At 37.0% G+C, this 19,791-nt stretch overlaps 1 protein-coding gene across 1 annotated transcript; it reads left to right on the top strand.

Annotated features, from left to right (window-relative positions):
- The first annotated feature begins 882 nt into the window (after positions 1-882).
- Positions 883-14,645, top strand: STK17B (serine/threonine kinase 17b). The gene is made up of 7 exons (XM_061457023.1): positions 883-1,059; positions 5,071-5,283; positions 8,418-8,562; positions 8,790-8,916; positions 10,029-10,077; positions 11,414-11,593; positions 13,557-14,645. Exons 1-7 carry the CDS (start codon positions 938-940, stop codon positions 13,837-13,839), a joined length of 1,119 nt encoding a protein of 372 aa, XP_061313007.1. The 5' UTR covers positions 883-937; the 3' UTR covers positions 13,840-14,645.
- Positions 14,646-19,791: the final 5,146 nt, after the last annotated feature.

Consider the following 19,791-nt stretch of genomic DNA (forward strand, 5'->3'; position numbering starts at 1 on the left):
AACTTACATAGTAACTTAAAATAAGCCATTAATTAAGACTTTGGTTATCCTTCAGTAACCCTTCTTTGTCTTGCTTTTGCATTTTGCCTGAAGCAGTGCTTTAGGCCTATGAATGTGAATGCCAAAACCCAGTATTCTTACTTTTTTTAACAGTAGTAGAAATAGTGTGGGTGGGTATATCTCCATAATGTGCTGTTCTACTGGTTTATTAAGGTAATTTAATCAAGATTACTACATCATTTGGTTCTAAATGATCTGAATTTGCAAAGAGGATGTTGTCCATTCATGCTGCTTTCTGACAAATAATCTAGTGTTAAACTGAAGTTTAGATGAGCTCTGAGTGAGTTTAATAAGAATGTGAGTCTTCTCAATGGAAAAAAAAAAACAACCCTCCTTTTTTTCCCCTCTTTGGTTAGCTGTTCCTGCTGTGTTACAAAGAACAAAAGGGAAGGAGTTTTGGTTAAGTCCCCTAGCAATACCAGTGAAAAGTGTGAATTTAAAGGAATTGCTGGAAGTTACCAAGAATCCAAGGGAGATTTAAAACTTATTTTCAGGAAGCTTAAAAAAAAAGTACATATCATTAACAGCTAAATAGTTATTAGCATTTTCACTAGAACTGAAGCTTGTGCCTAATATATTACGGATATGGTCCAGGGAGGGGGGGGGGGGGGAAACTGACTCATCTGAAAAGTTAAAATAATTAAACACAAATCAGTTCATTTTCTTAGCATGTCTTGATTACTGTTCCTTTCAGATTTTATTTTTACAGAGGTTAAATATGGTGTTTTCAGGTCACTACTAAACAAAGCTTTTCTAGTCTGACAGACCTAAACTCTAATATCTGCATACTTTCCTGTGCTGAAATTATGGAACACCCAAAACTGAATTGTTTTGCTTTAACAGGTGACTGGTAGAAGCGGGAGACCTGTTCCTGACCATGTCAAGGAGGAAGTTGGAGAATAAAAGCCTTCCTGGCTTGTTAGCCACATCTCTGAACACACAGATCAAGACAGACAATTTCCACAATTTTTATATGCTCGAATCAAAAGAGCTGGGAAGGTGAGGTTAGTTCTGTTTATTTTAGTAAGAGGAGTTTCTGTTGCAAGAGAATTATTTGTCCAATGAGAGACCTTTTCTGCCAAGCTTTTATGGTAGTAGATGGGGAATGAAGTATGTCTCTCTTCTTCCTTATTCCCTTCTTTGCAATATTCAACAGGTTCTCTGGGGACCAGGAAAAGATACTCTGAGATGTAAATTGCCAGCCTTTTCCATGTTAGATTTAGCCTGTTCTCATAGGAATGTAGATCTGGGATTATGTTCCTTTGTTTCCCTGTCTAGTCACAAACTGCATTCCAGGTACATAAACTAAAGAAGAGATAACATAGGGTAATACTGTAAGAAAAGAATGGGGATTGTGAGTTGGTTGTAGGTTGATTTTTTATTTTTATTTTTATTTTTATTTTTTTTTGAAGTCCAGCAAACAAAGACCTCTTCTCTCCCCCTTTCACCCTCCAGCAGTTAAGTCTAAGTTTCTAACAACCTGCTGCTTCAGAGTGGTTTTGCAGCCTATTTCCCTTGCTCATGTTTGCAATAGCAAAACAGGAAATAAAGCCAAAGGAAAAAAAAAAGACCTGTTGGTATTTATGGTACAGTTTCAGACATCTGAGTCAATGTGTTTTTGAGGTCACTGGGATAATTCATACCTTGAAAATACTCACTGAATTGGGTGCAAAGCCATGCAAACGTAATACCACGGTTGTGTTTTCAAGCTCCTTGAACAGAAGTGGCATGGCTCAGTCTCGCAGTTCTTGTGCCTTGCTGTGCTACATAGCAATCTTTGGTACCTGCAGCTCATTTTGTCAGTAGAGATGCTCCTCTGCATATGATTTTTAAGATCTTCAGCCTTCATTGCTCTCTTGGGGTTTTGCTTGTTTGTCTTCTCGTAGCATGTGCTTTATCTGATGCACTTCTATAAAAATGCACCTTGCAGCCCTTAACTTTTCTATTTTCTTACCCCTCTGACAGCTCTAGTTTTAAGTTGTGGGCTCTGCAGAAGCAGTTTATATGCACCATCCTCTGTGCTCCAGTATTCTCAAGCAGCTGGATTTTCAGATTATGCAACCTGTGAGATGATTTCTAAAGCAAACAAAAGTATTGATTTTGTGTGGATTCCAAAATGGAGTCTTTAAAAGTTTCTGTACATGCAAAATCATGCATAAGAAAATAAGTGCCGAAATCTAAAGAAACACAAGCAGAGCAGTATGTTTTCCAAGCATACGTTTGACTTTTCCTGGCCTAACAATGTCTGTGTTTTTTTGTGTTTTTTTTTTTTTAATTTTGCAAGTATTTACAACTGTTTAAGTGATGTAAAATCCACCTTTGTAGCTTCCCCAAAAGATTTAACATGCTTTTTCTTTTCACTTGCAATTTTCTTTTTCCTCTTCGTATTACTTAGTAAATGGTTCTTTTGTTCTTCTCTACTTAAGCCTCCCAAGTCCCATTTCTTCCTCCCACACCCTTATCTTTTAGGTCCTTTGGTATTTAAGACTGACTCATAAAGCAGGCAGGTTCTGTTTAGTGGGTTAAGTAGTTTTTATCCCCAGTATGTGGATGGCTTGGCTTCTTTTGAAGTAGTTGAATTTCTGTGGTTTCTAACTTGGGATATCAAAACAACTTGAAATTGTTTTTTATCTCATAAAATTGGGCTATAAAGTGTGTGATGGTTAAGGAGTTACTTTGCAGGCAAGGAGGAGTGAGGCCTTCTTTGCATGCTTCAGTGCAGCACCTCAGATACGACATTTTGCATTTCTGGGGAAATTCCACTACTCTAAAGCAATATTTTTTGTCTAATAATTTTATCTTAGTAATTGGCACACTACAAATGCAGTACAAAGAAGTGGAAATTCTTACATGATTGATCTGAAGATACTGCTGACCCTTTAAAGCTGTTACACTCAGAGCAGCTAGAAGGAAGATATGCAGAAACTTATCTCACTGTTCTCATGAACTTTTTTAATTTTAGAGACACTTTTGTGGTTGATAGGGTGATGTGATGTTAAAACAAGAATGTAAGCTGTGGGGGAGTATCCTATACTTGGCTATATTGCGAAATTCGGCTCAATAAGTTAAAATGATCTGCAGTAATAAGCTGGTTTAACAATTTTTCACAATTGAGAAATAACTTGGCCTTTCCAGCCTTACAGATAGTTGCTAAAATCAAGAATGTGAATGTACCAAGCTGCAAATAGCTTTCACCTCTTAAATTACTTTTGCTTCTGACTTCAGAAGTTAACTTTATAAATTCAGTGCTTTAAAAAAGGACAAATCCTATAACTGAGACTGAAATAAACGATAGCAAGAAGTTGTTTTGTTGAATATATTTCTAGATTGTGTCAGTTTGCACAAACGGTATTTCACATGTTTTTTTGCAAATGGAAATCTCATTTTTCATGACATGCTCCTACCTTTTTTCATTAAATACTGAAGTCTACAGTTTTTTCTCTAAAAAAGCCAGACATGACTTTTTTTTTTCATCAGAGACTATAGCAGTAGGACAAGGGGCAATGGGTTTAAGCTAAAACAGGGGAAATTTAGGTTACATACAAAGAAGTTCTTTACTGTGAGGGTGGTAAGGCACTGGAATGGGTTGCCCAAGGAAGTTGTGAACGTGCCATCCCTGGCAGTGTTCAAGGCTGAGTTTGACAGAGCCTTGGGTGACATGGTCTAGAGTGAGGCATCTCTGCCTATGGCAGGGGGTTTGAACTGGATGATCTTAAGGTTCTTTCCAACCCCAACCATTCCATGATTCTGTAATATGTTCCTTTTAGGGATTGGGGTGTTTTTGCACCAGAAGGGCAAAGCCCTGCAGGGCAACATAGTCCTTTCTACTAAAGGAGCTAATTTAGTTGAAATTAGCTCAGCTCAGATAGCTCATACTGCGCTTCTTCATAAAGTTTGTTTTTATGCTGTGGTAACAAAAAATATGCATGGAAAAGCCTTTAAAAAAACCAGCCCAGAAGTGTAGATCTTGTTCTTTGTACACAGTTTTAGAACTGTTTTTAGAACTTTATGCAATTTATTTTAGCTCTTCAAGCTCTGTTTGTTTTGGGTTGTTTTTTTTTTAATCATGTTTTATCATTTGAAAACACTTTGCAAGTATGCAACTAGACATTTCTGGGAATGCAAAACTTGTGATTATAAAACATTGTTTTTTCAATTTATAACTTGGCTTAAAAAACTGCATTTTTTCCCCTATTTTTTTTCTTTAAAGGTCAGCTTGGTGTTTTAACTACAGAGTGTGGTTTTCTCTTATAAACACTTCCTTGCCAAAATACATTTTTGTTTCCATACCGAAACAGTTGGCTAGGAAAGAAAGCAGCACACTTAGACTAACTGTAATTGAGGAAGAGAATGCCAAGTACTGGTGTCTTTCTGTTAAGATGTTTCTGAGCATTTTGTAGATGCCTAGGGTTTTTTTTAGTAGTATTGCATGATCCACTTTCTTTAAAAGTTCTTGCACTAAAGACCTTCCCCCTGTCCACAGCATACAAATATGCTTTATTTTCTGTGTTTATCCTCTGTATTTCACAAGGTTTTGCTTAGTTTGTTACTGTATCCTGTAGATATGATAATGTGGATGAAGATGGTTTTTTATATAGTATTTCCAGTCTGAAGCAAGTCCTGAGCAGCCTAGCAGAATCTTGTATATAGCCATGTTTTAAGCAGGAGATTTTGCTAGAGATCTCAAAAAGTCCCTTCTAACCTGGGTTGTTCTAGGATTCAGTGATCCTACATTGAGAATAACCATGTAACCTCATACTCTGATTTAATCTTAGCTAGTCTATATAAAGGGAATTGTACTGGGTCTTGTTAAAGCTTCATCTAGCTTAGTATGCTTTTTCCTACAGTGGCTGAATGTGAATGTTCAGGGAATAGTGTAAGAACAGGCCAATCATGGCATTCCCCTGTTAAATTTTTTCTTGGTTTCCAGTTATTTGTCATGCTTTTTTATTCCTGATGGCAATTTACATACTTTTTATATCTCTTAACGTTTTCCCTTTTATTTTGTAGAGGAAGATGTGCTGTGGTTAGAAAATGTATCGCTAAATCCACAGGCCAAGAGTATGCAGCTAAGTTTTTAAAGAAAAGAAGAAGAGGTCAAGATTGCAAAGCAGAGATTCTTCATGAAATAGCTGTGCTTGAATTAATGAAATCTAATCCTCGCGTAGTTAATCTCCATGAAGTCTATGAAACAGCAAATGAAATCATCTTAGTGTTGGAATAGTAAGTATGCCTTCATCCATGTTGCATATTTGTAGTTACAAATCTGGCAATATACTCTTTAGTTTTTGCATGAGTTGCCTGAACACCTAGAGAATTACAACAGCACAGTATTAATATTTCATTATGTTATGCTTTATAAACTCTTAGGGACTTTTTTGGTAGAACTTATTTTCATTTAAATGCAAGAGTTGAATCAGTTGGCGTTAATTGGAATCTGGTTGTGTATATGTGTTTTGTTACATCCACAGCGAATGAGTTATGTCAAACAATATGGAATAAGGCATTAAAAAAAAAAATAGACCAAAACGTATAGTAGTTCTGCACTCAAAACATTTAAAAAATGGACTGAAAGATTTTCAGGCTTTTTTACAAAAAGCTTTTTAAAAATGAAAAGAGTCATTTTCCTCCTGCACAGCCTTCATAGACTATTCCATTCTGTTTCAAATTGGAATAGTTTTTCTGCCTTTAAATACTTCAGGTGGGTAATTTTAATTAAAACTTGCCTGTTTAATTTGAGCAGACTTTTTCTTCTGTTAGCTGAATTTTTGTAAAAAGCTGTGATAAATATTCAGGTCAGGCTAACCTGATAGAAAACCTGAATACAAACTCTAGGGTGGAATCGTGTTTTTAGTCCTAAAGATTTTTATGCAAGCTGGCCAGAGAGGGTGTTCTTGAATCTAGGAAGTGCACAGATGCTTTGATCTTAAATCAAATCGCCCCGCTCTCCCCCCCACAAAAGTAGCCATTGATACTAAATACACAGATTTCAGAGAAGCTAAGAGCTGAGCATGTCCATGTTCTGTGAAATTTACCTCAAGTCACCACTTGAGGTTGTCTGGTGTCTGAAAAATTACAATTCTTTTGTGAGTTCTGACCTTCTAAATGTAGTGGTTTTGTTGTTTTAGAAGTGTTTGGCTTTTGGAGCTGTTTCTTCCAAAATTCCGTATCTGTTTAGATGTCCCTGTCACTTGTCATTAGCTCTGAAAACAGGTTTAACTGGGGGATTGAATTTGAATTCGAGTTATCTATCATATTTCCTGTATGTGTAAATCTTTGTGTGTAATGTAAGGAACAAAAATGCAGTTTGTGAAACTATTTAGGAAGTCTCTCTCTAGGATTTAAGTTTCTCATGCAAAGTATTTGAAGAACTGTTAATGGTGGTCTGCATGCACCATAATAAATTCCTTCAAATCTGCCATAGAATCTAGCTTGCTTTTTTGCTGGAACTAGGCGATCCCTAACATACTGTTTGTTGTTCCAAGAAGGGTAAAATAATGTAGATGTAAAATCCAGCTGACAAGTTTTGAACTTCTTACTGAGAACAACTACAAGTTCACATAGAAGCCACAATGTTTTCGTGCTTCTGTTTCAGCTCAGCTGTCTTGCTTGTTAAAGGTCTGTAGTAAAGCAACTTCCTTATGCTGCAGTGATGTTAATAGTCTGTCTTATAGTAGCGTTCGGTCTTGCAGTAAGTGTTCCTAGTTCTATTGGAATAAGCAAAGGGTTGATTATGCTTTTAGATTGTCATCTGTAGCAGAGTACATATTTTTGTTTGTTTGTTTTCTCATTATCAGAACTCTGAATCAGTCCTTTAAAAGAATTGCAATAAATGAGTCTCTTGCTCATAAAATAGTTAATAAGTATATCCCTTCTAGCTCTGTTTCTCCTCTTACATATGGTCCCTGGTGGTGTTGGGTTGTTCCTGAGCTGTAACTGCAGGTTCAAAGTTTTGCATTGTGTAGGATTCTATTAGGTTATTTTTCTGAAGATATGTAATTATGTGTGCTACAAGTCATCTGGTGATCTTTCTATTAGCTTTCTCAGTTGATGCTGAATTTGCTTGTTAAGATCTTCCCTGAACTGGGGAGCCAAAACCAGGGTATTACATTCTAGCTGTGGTCTAGTGAGAGTCACTTGCCTCAGCCTGCTGGCTCTGCTGCAGTTACTACAGCCCAAGGTGCTGCTGACTCTTGCTGCGTTCAGCTTTCTGGCTGTAAGGACTCCCAATTCCTATGCAGCCGAGCTGTTCTTGCTCTTTAGTCATCTGTATGTCCACCCATCCAGTCTGTAACATAGTAACTTGGATACAAGAATACTGTGGGAAACAGTGTTGAAAACAGTGCTAAAGTTGAAGTAAATGACATCCACTGCTCATTTATGTTTTGTCATAAAGGCAAAAGGAGAGGCATTACTGATAGCTTGCATAGCTCCAGCAGATTAGTGACTGTGTTTATCCGTGTTGTCCATTATCTAACTTTTTTATACACTTACCATTTTGTGAACAATAAAATTGAGGCTTATTGGTTGGTAATTTTGAGGCGGCTCTTTATCTTTGAAAGAGAGTATCTCCAGGTAGTTAGAGCAGGCTGAGTAATTACGTCAAACCAAGCACGAAAGGAAACAGCTGACTCTGTGGCAGAGTATAGAACTAACCAACCACATGCAACATGGTTATTTCCACGCTTCCTTTATGCTGTAATAGTAGGGGGTTTTATAAGCAAACAACAGCCTTTTTCTGAGGAAGACATACTTGAGATCCTGTGTAAAAACATGGAGCTTGTCAATCTCATCTTTGTTGTCAGTGTGGCAATGGTAGATTTCAATGTGATGGAGATGAGTCCTTGTATTTCTGAATATTCTGTATCTGCCAGAGTTCTGGAAGAGCTAACTGACTAGGCAACTGCACATTTAATCAGCAGCAGCATGCTAGATGTGCTTCCTGGTACCTCTCTGATTTTTAGTCTTCCATCAGAATGGCAGGACCTAGGGTGGCAAGTATACAGTTCCCTTCTACTCCAGAAATAACCTTCAACAACTCTGACTGTTCACTGTATTGTAGTTCATGCATTTACACCACAGCCACATAATGAAAAATAATGGTTTTTACTTGCAAATTCAGACTACTGCTGGGCTTTCTTGCTTTGAATTATTAACGGAACTGGTCAAATGGAAAAAATTTTGGGTTTTTTTTTTCCTCCTAAGTGCTTATATTGTGTGTCTTGGCATAAGTGTGTATTTAGCCTTTCTGAGAAAATGAATATATATTATATACATTTGTACTATGCATAAAATTTTTCTTCACTTAAGTTTGAAAATTCAGACTTAATATGTAACTGTTCTTGAATGTGTTTCAGTGCTGCTGGAGGAGAAATATTTGACTTGTGTGTCCCAGATCTGGATGACAGAATTGGGGAAAGGGATATTGTAAGACTTATAAGACAGATACTTGAAGGACTTCGCTGCTTGCATGAAAACAACATTGTTCATCTGGATTTAAAGGTGAGGCTGCAGCAGAGGTTTTATTTTAGTACTTTATATTTGATTTAGTATTGTGATAATTTGTTAAATACGTAACAGAAAATGATGAGAAAAAATATACTAGTGATTAATTCTTTAAAACTTAGTAATAAGTATTGCATAATAGAAATTGATAAGTCATTTAGTACATTGGTGACTTTTGCAGCTTGTGTTTTAATTAATTGAGAATCAAATCTTTCCTGTTCTAGCCTCAAAATATTTTGCTGAGCAGTGTCAATCCTCTTGGTGATGTCAAAATAGTAGATTTTGGTATGTCTCGGAAGCTTGAGAATTCTGGTGAACTGCGGCAGATCATGGGAACAACAGAGTATCTAGGTATGGAAGAGTTGCTTCACAATCTCTGATGTGTGGTTTTGAGAAAGCAGAAAGACTTCGTATAATGTGCTTATCTACTTATCAGTCATTACTGGAGAAAGAACAACAGGACAAGGCAACATGTTCTGAGCTGTTCTTAGAGTAGTCTACAAATATTTCCACTTGAAAAACCACCAAATTATATCAACAAGTGCACCTCTAATTTCATGCTAAAGAATTTACTGCTGCTGTGATGCAGACTCTTAAATCAACAGGAAATTTTGGCTGTTGTATTTCAACATTAATCAAAAGAATTTAACATTAGCATGCACAAAGAAATGTTCTTTGAATGAGGAATGCTGTTCAGTATGATGATTTAATGAGATAAAAATAATCCTTGGAAAGGGACAGATTGCCAGTAGCACTTGGCCCTCTCCAAGGGGCAATTTCCTTAATGATTTGCCTATGCTTAATTTCAAGACCACTTAAATCTGTAGTCAGTAACTTGTTACCTAGCATATAAAGAAGAAGTTCTTTACTGTAAGGGTGGTGAGGCACTGGAATGGGTTGCCCAGGGAAGCTGTGAATACTCCAACCCTGGCGGTGTTCAAGGCCAGGTTGGACAGAGCCTTGGGTGACATGGTTTAGTGTGAGGTGTCCCTGCCCATGGCAGGGGGGTTGGAACTAGATTATCTTAAGGTCCTTTCCAACCCTAACTATTCTATGATTCTATATGCTAACAGCCACTGAGCCTAAAATTGGCCTAGTCATCTGGCTTTGCAGTGTTAGCATGCTGAAGTCTATGCATTCCCCTTGAAAAGCTATACACGTGAAAACCAGTTAGAAGACTGTATTATGTGCATGCATCTGATTACAAAATATCTTGGGATTTGGAATATGTACAGAATAGTGTGCCTATTAGTGTGAACCAATTAAGCATCAGTGTTTCTAATCAAATGGAAATAACATTTTTCCACCTTGTGGCTTGAAAATAGTAAACTTGATTATTGAAACTGCATGGTTAGATTCATAATGGTTGGCAGAATACCTGCCAGAAATGTAGTGTCTGAATATTCAAGGCCACTTGAATAAATTCATTAAAGTGTTTTTATTCTCTCCATCTCTTTATCTAGCTCCAGAAATCTTAAACTACGATCCCATTACCACAGCTACAGATATGTGGTAGGTTGTATATGATAATTCATTTTATTGAGGTAGTCGTGACCATTTAACAATCCAGACTGGAGCCAGATCCAAACTCTGCAGTTCTATCTGGGTTACTTCTGTTGGGTTGACCAGAAGAGGTCGAGTTGGGAGGGGAAGGAGCCCTCAGGATGTAACTTCGGGTTTACAGGAATTACTGTATATGGGTCTGTTGCACACCTAGTAGGGAATATAGGTGGTGTCTAAGCATGCAGAGTCTAGGTATTTGTTCCAAGGGAAAAATAACTGATTGGATAGTATACTTTGGGCATTAGCTACTCTTGGATGACTTGTTTCAGGTAGCAACTGCTCTTGGACACTCCTCCCTCCCCATTTTTGTATCATTAAATAATTTTACTACACAAATGATAACTGTTTTAACTTTCTACCTCTTACCTTTAGAGCAGTATCTGCAGAATGTGTCATAAAAAATGAGACAAATCCGCAACTTTATTAAGTATACTTTTGTAGCCTATTAATTTTGTGAGCTATGTTAGTGTAAAGCTACCTTTGAGATCTTTCCTTAAAACATTTTTGAGCATCTAAATAATGAAGTTTTAAAAGTTGCTGTGATCTAAAATCAACTCCTTGAAGTTCACGGTTCGTAACAGCAATTGTATCTGTTTGTGAATGGTGTTTTTTATTTATTTGCTTGCTTTTTGGAAAAAATGCACAACCAAGCTATTGGTGCTGTACTCAGAATGACAAACTCAGGATGCATGTTTCCCCACTAATGAGGGCTAAGGTTTGATCTGTCAGATCACAAACCCATTTTTATTACTCGTCAAGAAACTAAGATTTATAATAAATCACTTGATGATGTTGTAGTCATGCTCATGTTCTTGGGGAAAAAGATTTCAGCACGAGGATATTGTTACACAACTGGGATGTCACTTATACAGAAAGATTGACTAAGTCTCAGTCATTGTTACTTCATCCAGAATTGTAGTGCAAGATAGATTTTCTAATTCACATGTAAATAAAACCTATCTTGTTGCAGTTCTAACATCCAGAATTGCCCATAAGAGTGGGCTGTGTAAAAGCAGTATATTTCCTTTTCCTAGCAATCTCAGTGGGAGGAAAAAGTTGTGTTGAAAGCAAGCAATTTTCAGAAATCCTTTTACTGAGATACATACATAGCTTTCCTTGTGTGTGTGTGTCCTTCAAACACAGAAAACCGAGGTGTCGCATGATGTTTCTAATTCCCTGAGTGTGGCATACATCAGGAAGTCAGATCTGCAGGACAATAAATATATAGGGTATATTGTTTAGGTGTCCTAGTAGGATTATTCATTGTGGTTTTTCTTTGTCTCAGGAACATAGGTGTAATTTCATACATGCTGCTGACACAAGAATCTCCATTTGTTGGAGCTGATAATCAAGAAACTTACCTTAATATATCTCAAGTTAATGTGGATTATTCAGAAGAAACATTTTCATCAGTTTCACAGCCTGCCAAAGACTTCATTCAAAAACTCCTCATAAAAAATCCAGAGTAAGTAACAAACCCCCCTGGGCAAGAATCTTACCTTTTATGTTTGTGGAGCACCTAGGAAAAAATGAATGTTAATTTGGGAGCTTAATACCACTGATGGGATCAGGCAAGCATTTCACAATGCACTGGTGATTATCTGTAGGTTTATGCCTTTCCATAATGTATGGAAATGATCTCTGGTTCACTGTCTGGCTTTTCTTATAGTCAGGCTTGTGCTTTGAGCTTCGTAATTTGAGTTTCTTTATATTTTCATTCAAAGGACAGCTTACTAACAAATCTGAAATATATTCTAGAAAGGTCACATTCTTGGCTATAATTTAACCTTTTATTGTGCAATTTGGAGAGACAAAATGCAATCTCTTTGATGCTGTGCTTTCTTGTTTCCTGACTTATCTTTAATGCATCTTTCTATTTTAATACGTTTTATATAAAAAAAAAACAAACTTGGCAGTCTTCTGACTGAGCAAACAGTCTTCAAGAATACATAGTTCTGCCATGTTCAGTCTCTTAAAAAATGTTCTTGATAAAAAGTACAAAGGTTCTGTTTGTAAGGCATGCTTATGTAACTTTATAGACATTAACCATGTCTGCACTTGCTGCATTGTGTTAAATTTGGATTTTTTTTAGCTGTTGCAGCAGCGAATGTAGTAAAAAGCAGCCAACCAAAAAAAACCCCAACCTGAACCCCCAAAATCAAACCACCAAAAACCACCACCCTAAAAGATGTATATGGGGGAATAGTATTTAGTGGAGTCAGTTAGTCATGTTTTACTAGGCATGGTCAGGCACTACCAATTATAGTGCCTAAGTATTGTCATTTGTGGTGAGAGGGTAGTCCCTCTGCTTCAGAGAGCCTGGGGCAAGCAGGAGTGTTCCTGTTATTTAGTTGAGAAAGAGGTTCTTTGGTGGGAGGGGACAGTATTATCTATGAAGTGCCTACTTTGATGAAATAAAGACTGTATATAAACTCATTATCTGAAGAGTCCTTTCTGTTTGGGCATCTCATATAGAGGGTTTGTCAACATCTAGAATAATTCTTGAGAACCATAGTATCATGGGGGAAGCAATTATGAAGAACTTGATTTGATAAATGTTAGTGTGGACCTGCAGGATGTTTGACATTGTCACAGTCACTACTCTACGTGCTTTCTTGCTTCTGGGCATCTTGATGTCTTCATTATATCCTCAATAACCTTCCTCCCCATTCTGATTCTTGATGACTATACCTTCTTGAATCTTAAGAGGAAAAATGTGTCCTGAGATAGTCAGCTCTGTAAAGTTACAGGTCTCTGACCAAAAAATATTCACATGTTCTGGTAAAGTTAAGGACAAGTAGCGGACTCTGCTGCATTTCTAGCAGGTTCTGTGGAATTTAACAGTGCAGAACACGATGAAAACTGTAGTAGCGCTATACTAGGTCATCTAAAGGAAAAAGTTTGTGTTTTGTTTGGTAGTAACTACACTGTAGAAGGGCTTACGCCCCATAAACAGCAAGAGTAAAACACTGCTGAAGTTGGATAGTGTTGATGACACCATGTTATTTGGCCCTCCTTGAAAACTTAATGACTGAATATTCATTAACCTATTTACAATGGTCTGTATAAAACATAGGACTTCAAAAGCATAAGCTCAGGCACATTAATATAGACAGTGTTGAAAACATTCCAATGGACTATGAATACCAGCTGAGAAACACCTGTTCCTTGTTCTGATGAAAAGTTACTGGTTCTGACATTCAGCAGTAGGGAAGGCTGTCAACTAAAATTTAGATGCATGTTGCCAAGACTTAACTATGGTGAGGTCTAATGTGTTTTGCAGTAGCTGTGGTACTGGTGGAAAACAGGAGTATTAACTCCTTAGTGCCAATTCTGCATAAGATTTCTTAACATGACAGAGCTATTTAAATATGTTTTCAGTATTTCTGAAATGAACTTAAGGAACTTCACCCTTTTCTCTTTCAAAGGCAAAGACCCACAGCAGAGGCCTGTCTTTCTCATCTGTGGTTACAGCAAGGGGAGTTCATACTCTTGTGTAGCCCTGAAGAAACTTGCTGCTCTTCTCTAATGCCAGGACACACCACAAAATGGTCAGAAGAGCGGAATGTAAAATCTAGTAGTAATGGTACCTGCAGCAACAAGGAAGACAAAGAGAACATTCCAGAGGACAGCAGTATGGTCTCCAAACGTTTCCGTTTTGATGATTCGTTGCAGTATCCCCAAGACTTCATGACAGACTTCATATGTTAATGTGTAATACAGACTTTTATAAAATGGATTTAGCATAATCTGTTCCAGTGGTGAATATAAGATTATAGCTTGCCAATTTGTGCAGCATTGGCATACTAGAAATGCACTTTGATTCTTTTATGCTGGTGCTTCCTTTTCTGTCCGTTGCTGGCAATGGATTTAACCCCTGAAAAACTGGGGTTGGTTGCGCCAGTAAAATGAATTTTTTTTTAGAAGATTTAATTAAATATTTTTGCACTTTTCAAGTTTTAGTCCAAAAATCATGCCAAAGTGAACAAACTAAAACCTGAAGATGAGTTTGTTTCAGCTTGAGCTTTGCCAAACAGTGGTTGAATACATACACGCTTTCATGACTAGCCTTAAGAAATTGGTGTAAGCTGGGGAACTGAATCTAGCTGTCCTACTGGGCTTACTTGTGACCATTCTCGTCACTTTAAATGGGAGCTGAAGTAGGCATGTTTTAGGAATACAGTACATCTGTTGGGGCCATTTGCAAAACCACTTTCTCTCTAGGATCATTAGTAGTTAAGGAAATGTTTCTGCCTTACTGATCTGGTCCACTTAGGAATTATAATGCATACTCTGTGTGTTTCCCAACAGGAAAATGAGTTGTATTTCTGCAATGATGAACAGAAAATGGGTAGATTGTCAGTCCTTGAGCTAGTGGTCCGTTGCTTCTTATCAGTAAATTATATTTGGAGAGGATGAGGGTCCCATGCTGATCTGAATATTTGATAAACTAGTGTGCTTTCATAAAACCTCTGAAATAGCATCATCTACCTATACTGACCTATTCCTAATCTTAAGCAAAACCCCCAGCCAAGCAAACAAACAAACTGGAAAAAAACAAACAAAACTCACAACCAAACATGCCAAAAAGCCTCTTGAAGGCTTAAAAGTATCAACTGAATAAACTGAAAATAACTGGTTTTGCCAGTGAAGCTGCAATTAAAAGCTTTTCATTATGCCCCTGTAATGTAGAAGTGCAGTGCATCTTTCAGTCACATATTGTTATCCATAATAATTTAGCTTCATGCCTGCTCTAAGAAATGGACTGCAGTGTGTTAGTGTTTAAAGACAAACTACTTAATAATTGTTTTAAGCCTTTAAATTTGGTTTGTTTATTGGTTTTATTGTGTTTTGTGAGGTTTTTTTTTGTTTGTTTTTAATTGTATCCTTTTCACTTCCTGTTTCTAGGCTCTGAGGAAATAATGGCTATGTCAATTTTAAGCAAATACCAATCATGCCTTAACAGCCTGAAACTAATACTGACAAGATAAAATCTTAATCGTAACACTGAGGCTGTAAGTCTTTTTGTGTAGGGAATGTATTAAAACTCTTGTAAATAGTTTAAAAGTAAGCAGCACTTTAAAATACTGATGGGATTTTCCACTCCTCAGAGCTTAGACTTAATTGTCTTTGATTTGGATTTGGGTTGTTTTGAATAATAAAGTATCACAATCTGAAGTGTGCCTGTGGGCTTGTCAATAGGCAGGTTGAGGTTCTGGAACAACATAGGAGTGAGGTGAACATAAGGAATGGTAAAAGGTTGTATTTTACCTTTCTTCACACAAGGAAGGAACAGGGTTTTTTTTACAAAGAGATTTCAATGTAAAGTATCACCATAAAGCATGGGGGAATTCAGGACTGTTGTCTTTATTTTGGGTGACACTCATGTTGACAAATGAAAAGTTCACTGAGGTGTAAGGCATGTAAGACTATTTCAGCTTACTTTGTCAGAAGAAGTAAAAGTTATCCAAGACTTAATCTCATGTGAAAGGAAGTAAAGAATATATTCAGCACATACGAAGCTCAGGTGCCTAAGTATAAATGAACCACACTGAGTCTCCTCTGTATTACTTCTCATGTAACTTTTTATCAGTAATACTGATAATACATATAAAGTGACTTTGCCGGAGGCAGTTGCTGAATTGCATTCAGGTACCTTATACCCTTACTTTTCGAAGGCCTTGGCTTTTCCTAGTGGAGTCTAACCTTTTGTTTTGTCCACCAGCATGGAGTCCAGTTTGAACTGGGCAAATTAAAAATACAAACTTTTATACATACTGAGAAGTTAAATTTCATTTAAGGAAGAAAATATCAAAAGCTGTGGCAGGTAAAGGTAGAAAAGTGTTTATAAAATTGTTACATTTTAAACGACATTACTGATCTGGAATTGCAACTGGGAAGCTTGTGAAAGTCTTCATACATTGGTATTCTGTTTTTAACATCTGGAAAATAAAGCTGAAAATACATGCCAGCACTTTATGACAAAGTTGTTGTTCTTAAGATTTTTATCATGGTATCTGATGTTTACATTTCTTACGACTTTTGGAGCTAACTTATCTGTAAATTAAAATAAATGAAAATTTGTCTTATCCAAGGAACTGAAGTTTTGAAGACTTTATTTGTACTTAAAATATACCTTGAATCAGAATTTCTTTGAATCAGTGCATTTATTTAAAAGTATTATCGTTCATGCAGACTACAATTGAATGTAAATACATACATTGTAGACAGTTGTTAGCCCATCTTGCTTCCTTCCATATTACTGGGAGTTACCAAATGTAAATGAGTGATGAATAATATTTTTAAGATGACTGAAGTCATCTCTGTGCAGTTCATGACCTTTTTATATAATAAAAAAAATAAACTTTGTTTTTCAAAACTTCTGTGTTTTCGTTTCTTCACAGACTCAGAAAAGGAATTACACTCAAAAGAGGTGGTAACCTTTTGTGGCCTGGATAATGCGTTTCCTACAAAGGCATGTTTCATTGATGAAATGAAAGCTTTCTCATGGTTAGAAATGCAGAAATGGGCTTTATTTTTAATAAAAGCAATAGCGTATTCATGTGCTTGGTTTGAGGTTGGTTGGTTTGCTGCATTAAGTTCAAAAGTTGTCTGAATATTTATATTCCCTGTATTGCAGGTTCTTACCAGCATACCGCCTGCTTTTTCTCTTTTGTTCTAAGGCATCTACGAAACTTCTCTGTTTAGTAGTGATTTGAGACACCTTGATATTTCTGCCTTCTCAGGAAATCTTTGAAGGAAGGAGACATGTTAGAAAAAAATGCATCATCTAGGTAATAGCTGACCGTCTTATCAGCACAGTTGTGCTTGTACTCTTGCCAAGTAAGGTAAATTATTGCTGGAAAAAATATTGTAAAATTGGTGCAAAGTAGAAGTGTGCAATTACATATTTGTTTCAGAAAGCAATTATCCTGTGCCTTAAGAACCTGGCAGCTGACAGACTTGAAAATACTGTTTGGACCACTGAGCACTGGAGAAGTGAGATACAGAATGAGTCAGTGTGTAGGAAGTCTGCTAAATGAATGGTAGCATCATAAAGCTGAACTGCTGAGTCACCTAGTACTGTGTGAGAGTATAAGGAAATTTCTTAACTAAAAGCAGGCACATAAGAATTCCTATGTGGTTAGCCCATGTAGTGACTGAGGAATACAACTTTGAGACACAAGTTGAAGGCATCTCAGAAATGAGATTCCATTGCATTCAAACATCTTGTTCCATTTTCATGCTAGTTAATGTTTTGCAGTCTGCCATCTGAAACCTCTGGGGAAGAAAAAAGCCCTTCCTGAAACTATTTTTAAGGAAATACCCAAATCTGAGAACTTTAATTTTTGTGCACACAGGAGTTATTACATTTGTTGTACTTTCAGACATTATTTATTTGCTCCAATCATAACATACAAAGCATGCCAGTACTTTGGTTCAAAATTAAATGATCACTTTTTTCACTTTAAAAAGAGAACATCTGGTCAGGAAAACACTGTATGTAGTATTTTGGCTCATGTTTTGAATACTTTTTTGAATACTTTTGCCTTTGCTTGAAGAGAGAAAGAAATGTATTCTTGAGTTCCCCAGAATTTAACTGAGGCATCAAGGTGGAATAAAAACCCGACATCACTGAATGTTTCAGAAAATGAAAACTTAGCGATAAAAATATCACCTATGGCTTCTTCTCCTTCCTGGGTTTAATTTTACTGTTACTGATCCTTTTATTCTTCATCCTTTCACCATTTTATTCTTGTGCTCATATTTTTATTGCTGAAGTTAGATTTAGATTGTTTTGTTAGGTATGACTGGGAGTTCAGATGAAAGTCACATTAACCACAGGAAGTCAAAAAAATTAGCTTTAAACCATTATTTTCTGCTGTGTCCTCCTGTGGCCTTGGAAATGCTGATTAAAATCAGCTGGTATTGCATTTGTGTTAGTCAAATGGGTTTAACTGGTCACTGCAGGAAAAGAATGAAATGGGGGGAGGGGGAAGAATGAACAGCAACACAGATGTTTGTAGGTCTCTGTAAGAACATTGTTCTGATAATGAAAAACACTGTATATACAAATATGATTTTCTCTGTAACATTCCTACTGTTAGCAACCTAACTATACCTTTCTTCTTCTAAAGTGTATAAGCATGTGAGCTATTTCCAGTTTCCTAATCAAATGATAAAAATCAAAATGTCACTTTCTAGGAAAAGGAGTCACAACATCCAGCAGTATGTGGTGATGTGCTCTAAACATGCTACTGCCTTCTGTAGATACAGTAGACAGTAGTTGAATGATTCAGTATTAAATAAAAATAACAAAGATTTCCCTTTGCGTGTTTTCCAGCTAGACTGTTATGTATTATAGCCAGTACAGTGTACAGCTTGTTTGAATCTCCCTAAGATATGTTGAGTATGAGGAGATTTCTCATTTCAAAATCAAAACCAGGCTTTGGTACTGTTCTAGAGAATGACTGGGAATTCCAAGTGATGTTGGATTTTCTACAGCTGGACACAGCAGAAATACCCTACTGTTCTTTGCCTGTGGTATTTTAACAAAGGGACTTTTATGATTAAAACTTGACACATGGACGCTTATAAACCTCTATGTACAGTTCACGAGGTTGGTTACAGGCCTCAATAATTTATAGGGATTTTCCAGTAAGCTAACTCCACTGTAAACTGTAATGCTACCTTTTTTGTATTGCTGTGAAAAATGTAACAAAACCTCTCATTTGAAATTCACAAGCTACATAATATAGCAACAGCTCTTTCAGATCCTATTGAAATCCAGACCTGGGCACAGTGAAGTGTCAGAAGTCATACAGACCATACCAATTTATTTAGATAGGTCAAACCATCAAGTTCATAATGTGAGGAACACCCATTAACTACCAATGAAACTGAAGAAGAGTTTATTTTCTTGTACTCTTTAATTTACTGATTGGGGGATGGGGAGGAGGGGAACAGGCTCTTTAAATCCTAAGTTGATTTTGCACGTGATGGCCTGATCCATGGTGCAACACTTGAAGAAATTTGTTTACTGTTGTGGTTTTGACACCCCAGTCCAGCCATTAGAGCTGATGAAGATTTTGCAAGCACAGCTGAGTTCTTTTCCATGTTCAGTTGGAGCACGTCTCAGTGTCTTGCCTAAAAACAAGCACCTGTGTTCACTTATTGATACACATCACTAAATCTAAAAGGTAAGAAGGAACACCTGCCTGAAGAGCACTGCGTGGCACCTCCTACTCAATCCAACTTTAACTATCTTTATTTTCCTGAACTTGGCAGGCCTTAGAAGAGCCTTCACTGCAAGAGGGACACTGAGGTGGTGGAGCTGGTCCAGAGAAGGGTACTGAAGCTAGTGAAGGGTCTGAAGAACAAGCGTGATGAGGAATGGCTGAGGGAACTGCTGCTGTTTAGCATGGAGAAGAGAAGGCTCAGGGGAGACCTTATTGCTCTTTGCAACTACTTGAAATGAGGAGGAAGAGAGGAGGTGGCTGGTCTCCCAAGTAACGTGGTACAACAACAACAGCCTCAAGCTGCGTCAAGGTGAGGTGTAGATTGGATATTAGGAGATATTTCTTCATGGAAAGGATGATGAGGCATTGGAATAGGCTGCCCAGGGAAGTGGTGGAATCACTGTCTCTGGTAGTGTTCACAAAC

Source organism: Pezoporus flaviventris, unplaced genomic scaffold, assembly GCF_033815535.1.
Source record: "Pezoporus flaviventris isolate CSIRO_AGI_PZ_B2104156 unplaced genomic scaffold, CSIRO_AGI_Pfla_v1 ptg000001l, whole genome shotgun sequence".
In the NCBI taxonomy this organism is placed as follows: Eukaryota; Metazoa; Chordata; class Aves; order Psittaciformes; family Psittacidae; genus Pezoporus; species Pezoporus flaviventris.

Coding starts and splice junctions, on each gene's coding strand:
- STK17B (XM_061457023.1), top strand. CDS start 938: ATGTCAAGGAGGAAGTTGGAGAATAAAAGCCTTCCTGGCTTGTTAGCC. Junction 1,060..5,070: donor GAATCAAAAGAGCTGGGAAG/GTGAGGTTAGTT, acceptor TTTATTTTGTAG/AGGAAGATGTGCTGTGGTTA. Junction 5,284..8,417: donor ATCATCTTAGTGTTGGAATA/GTAAGTATGCCT, acceptor AATGTGTTTCAG/TGCTGCTGGAGGAGAAATAT.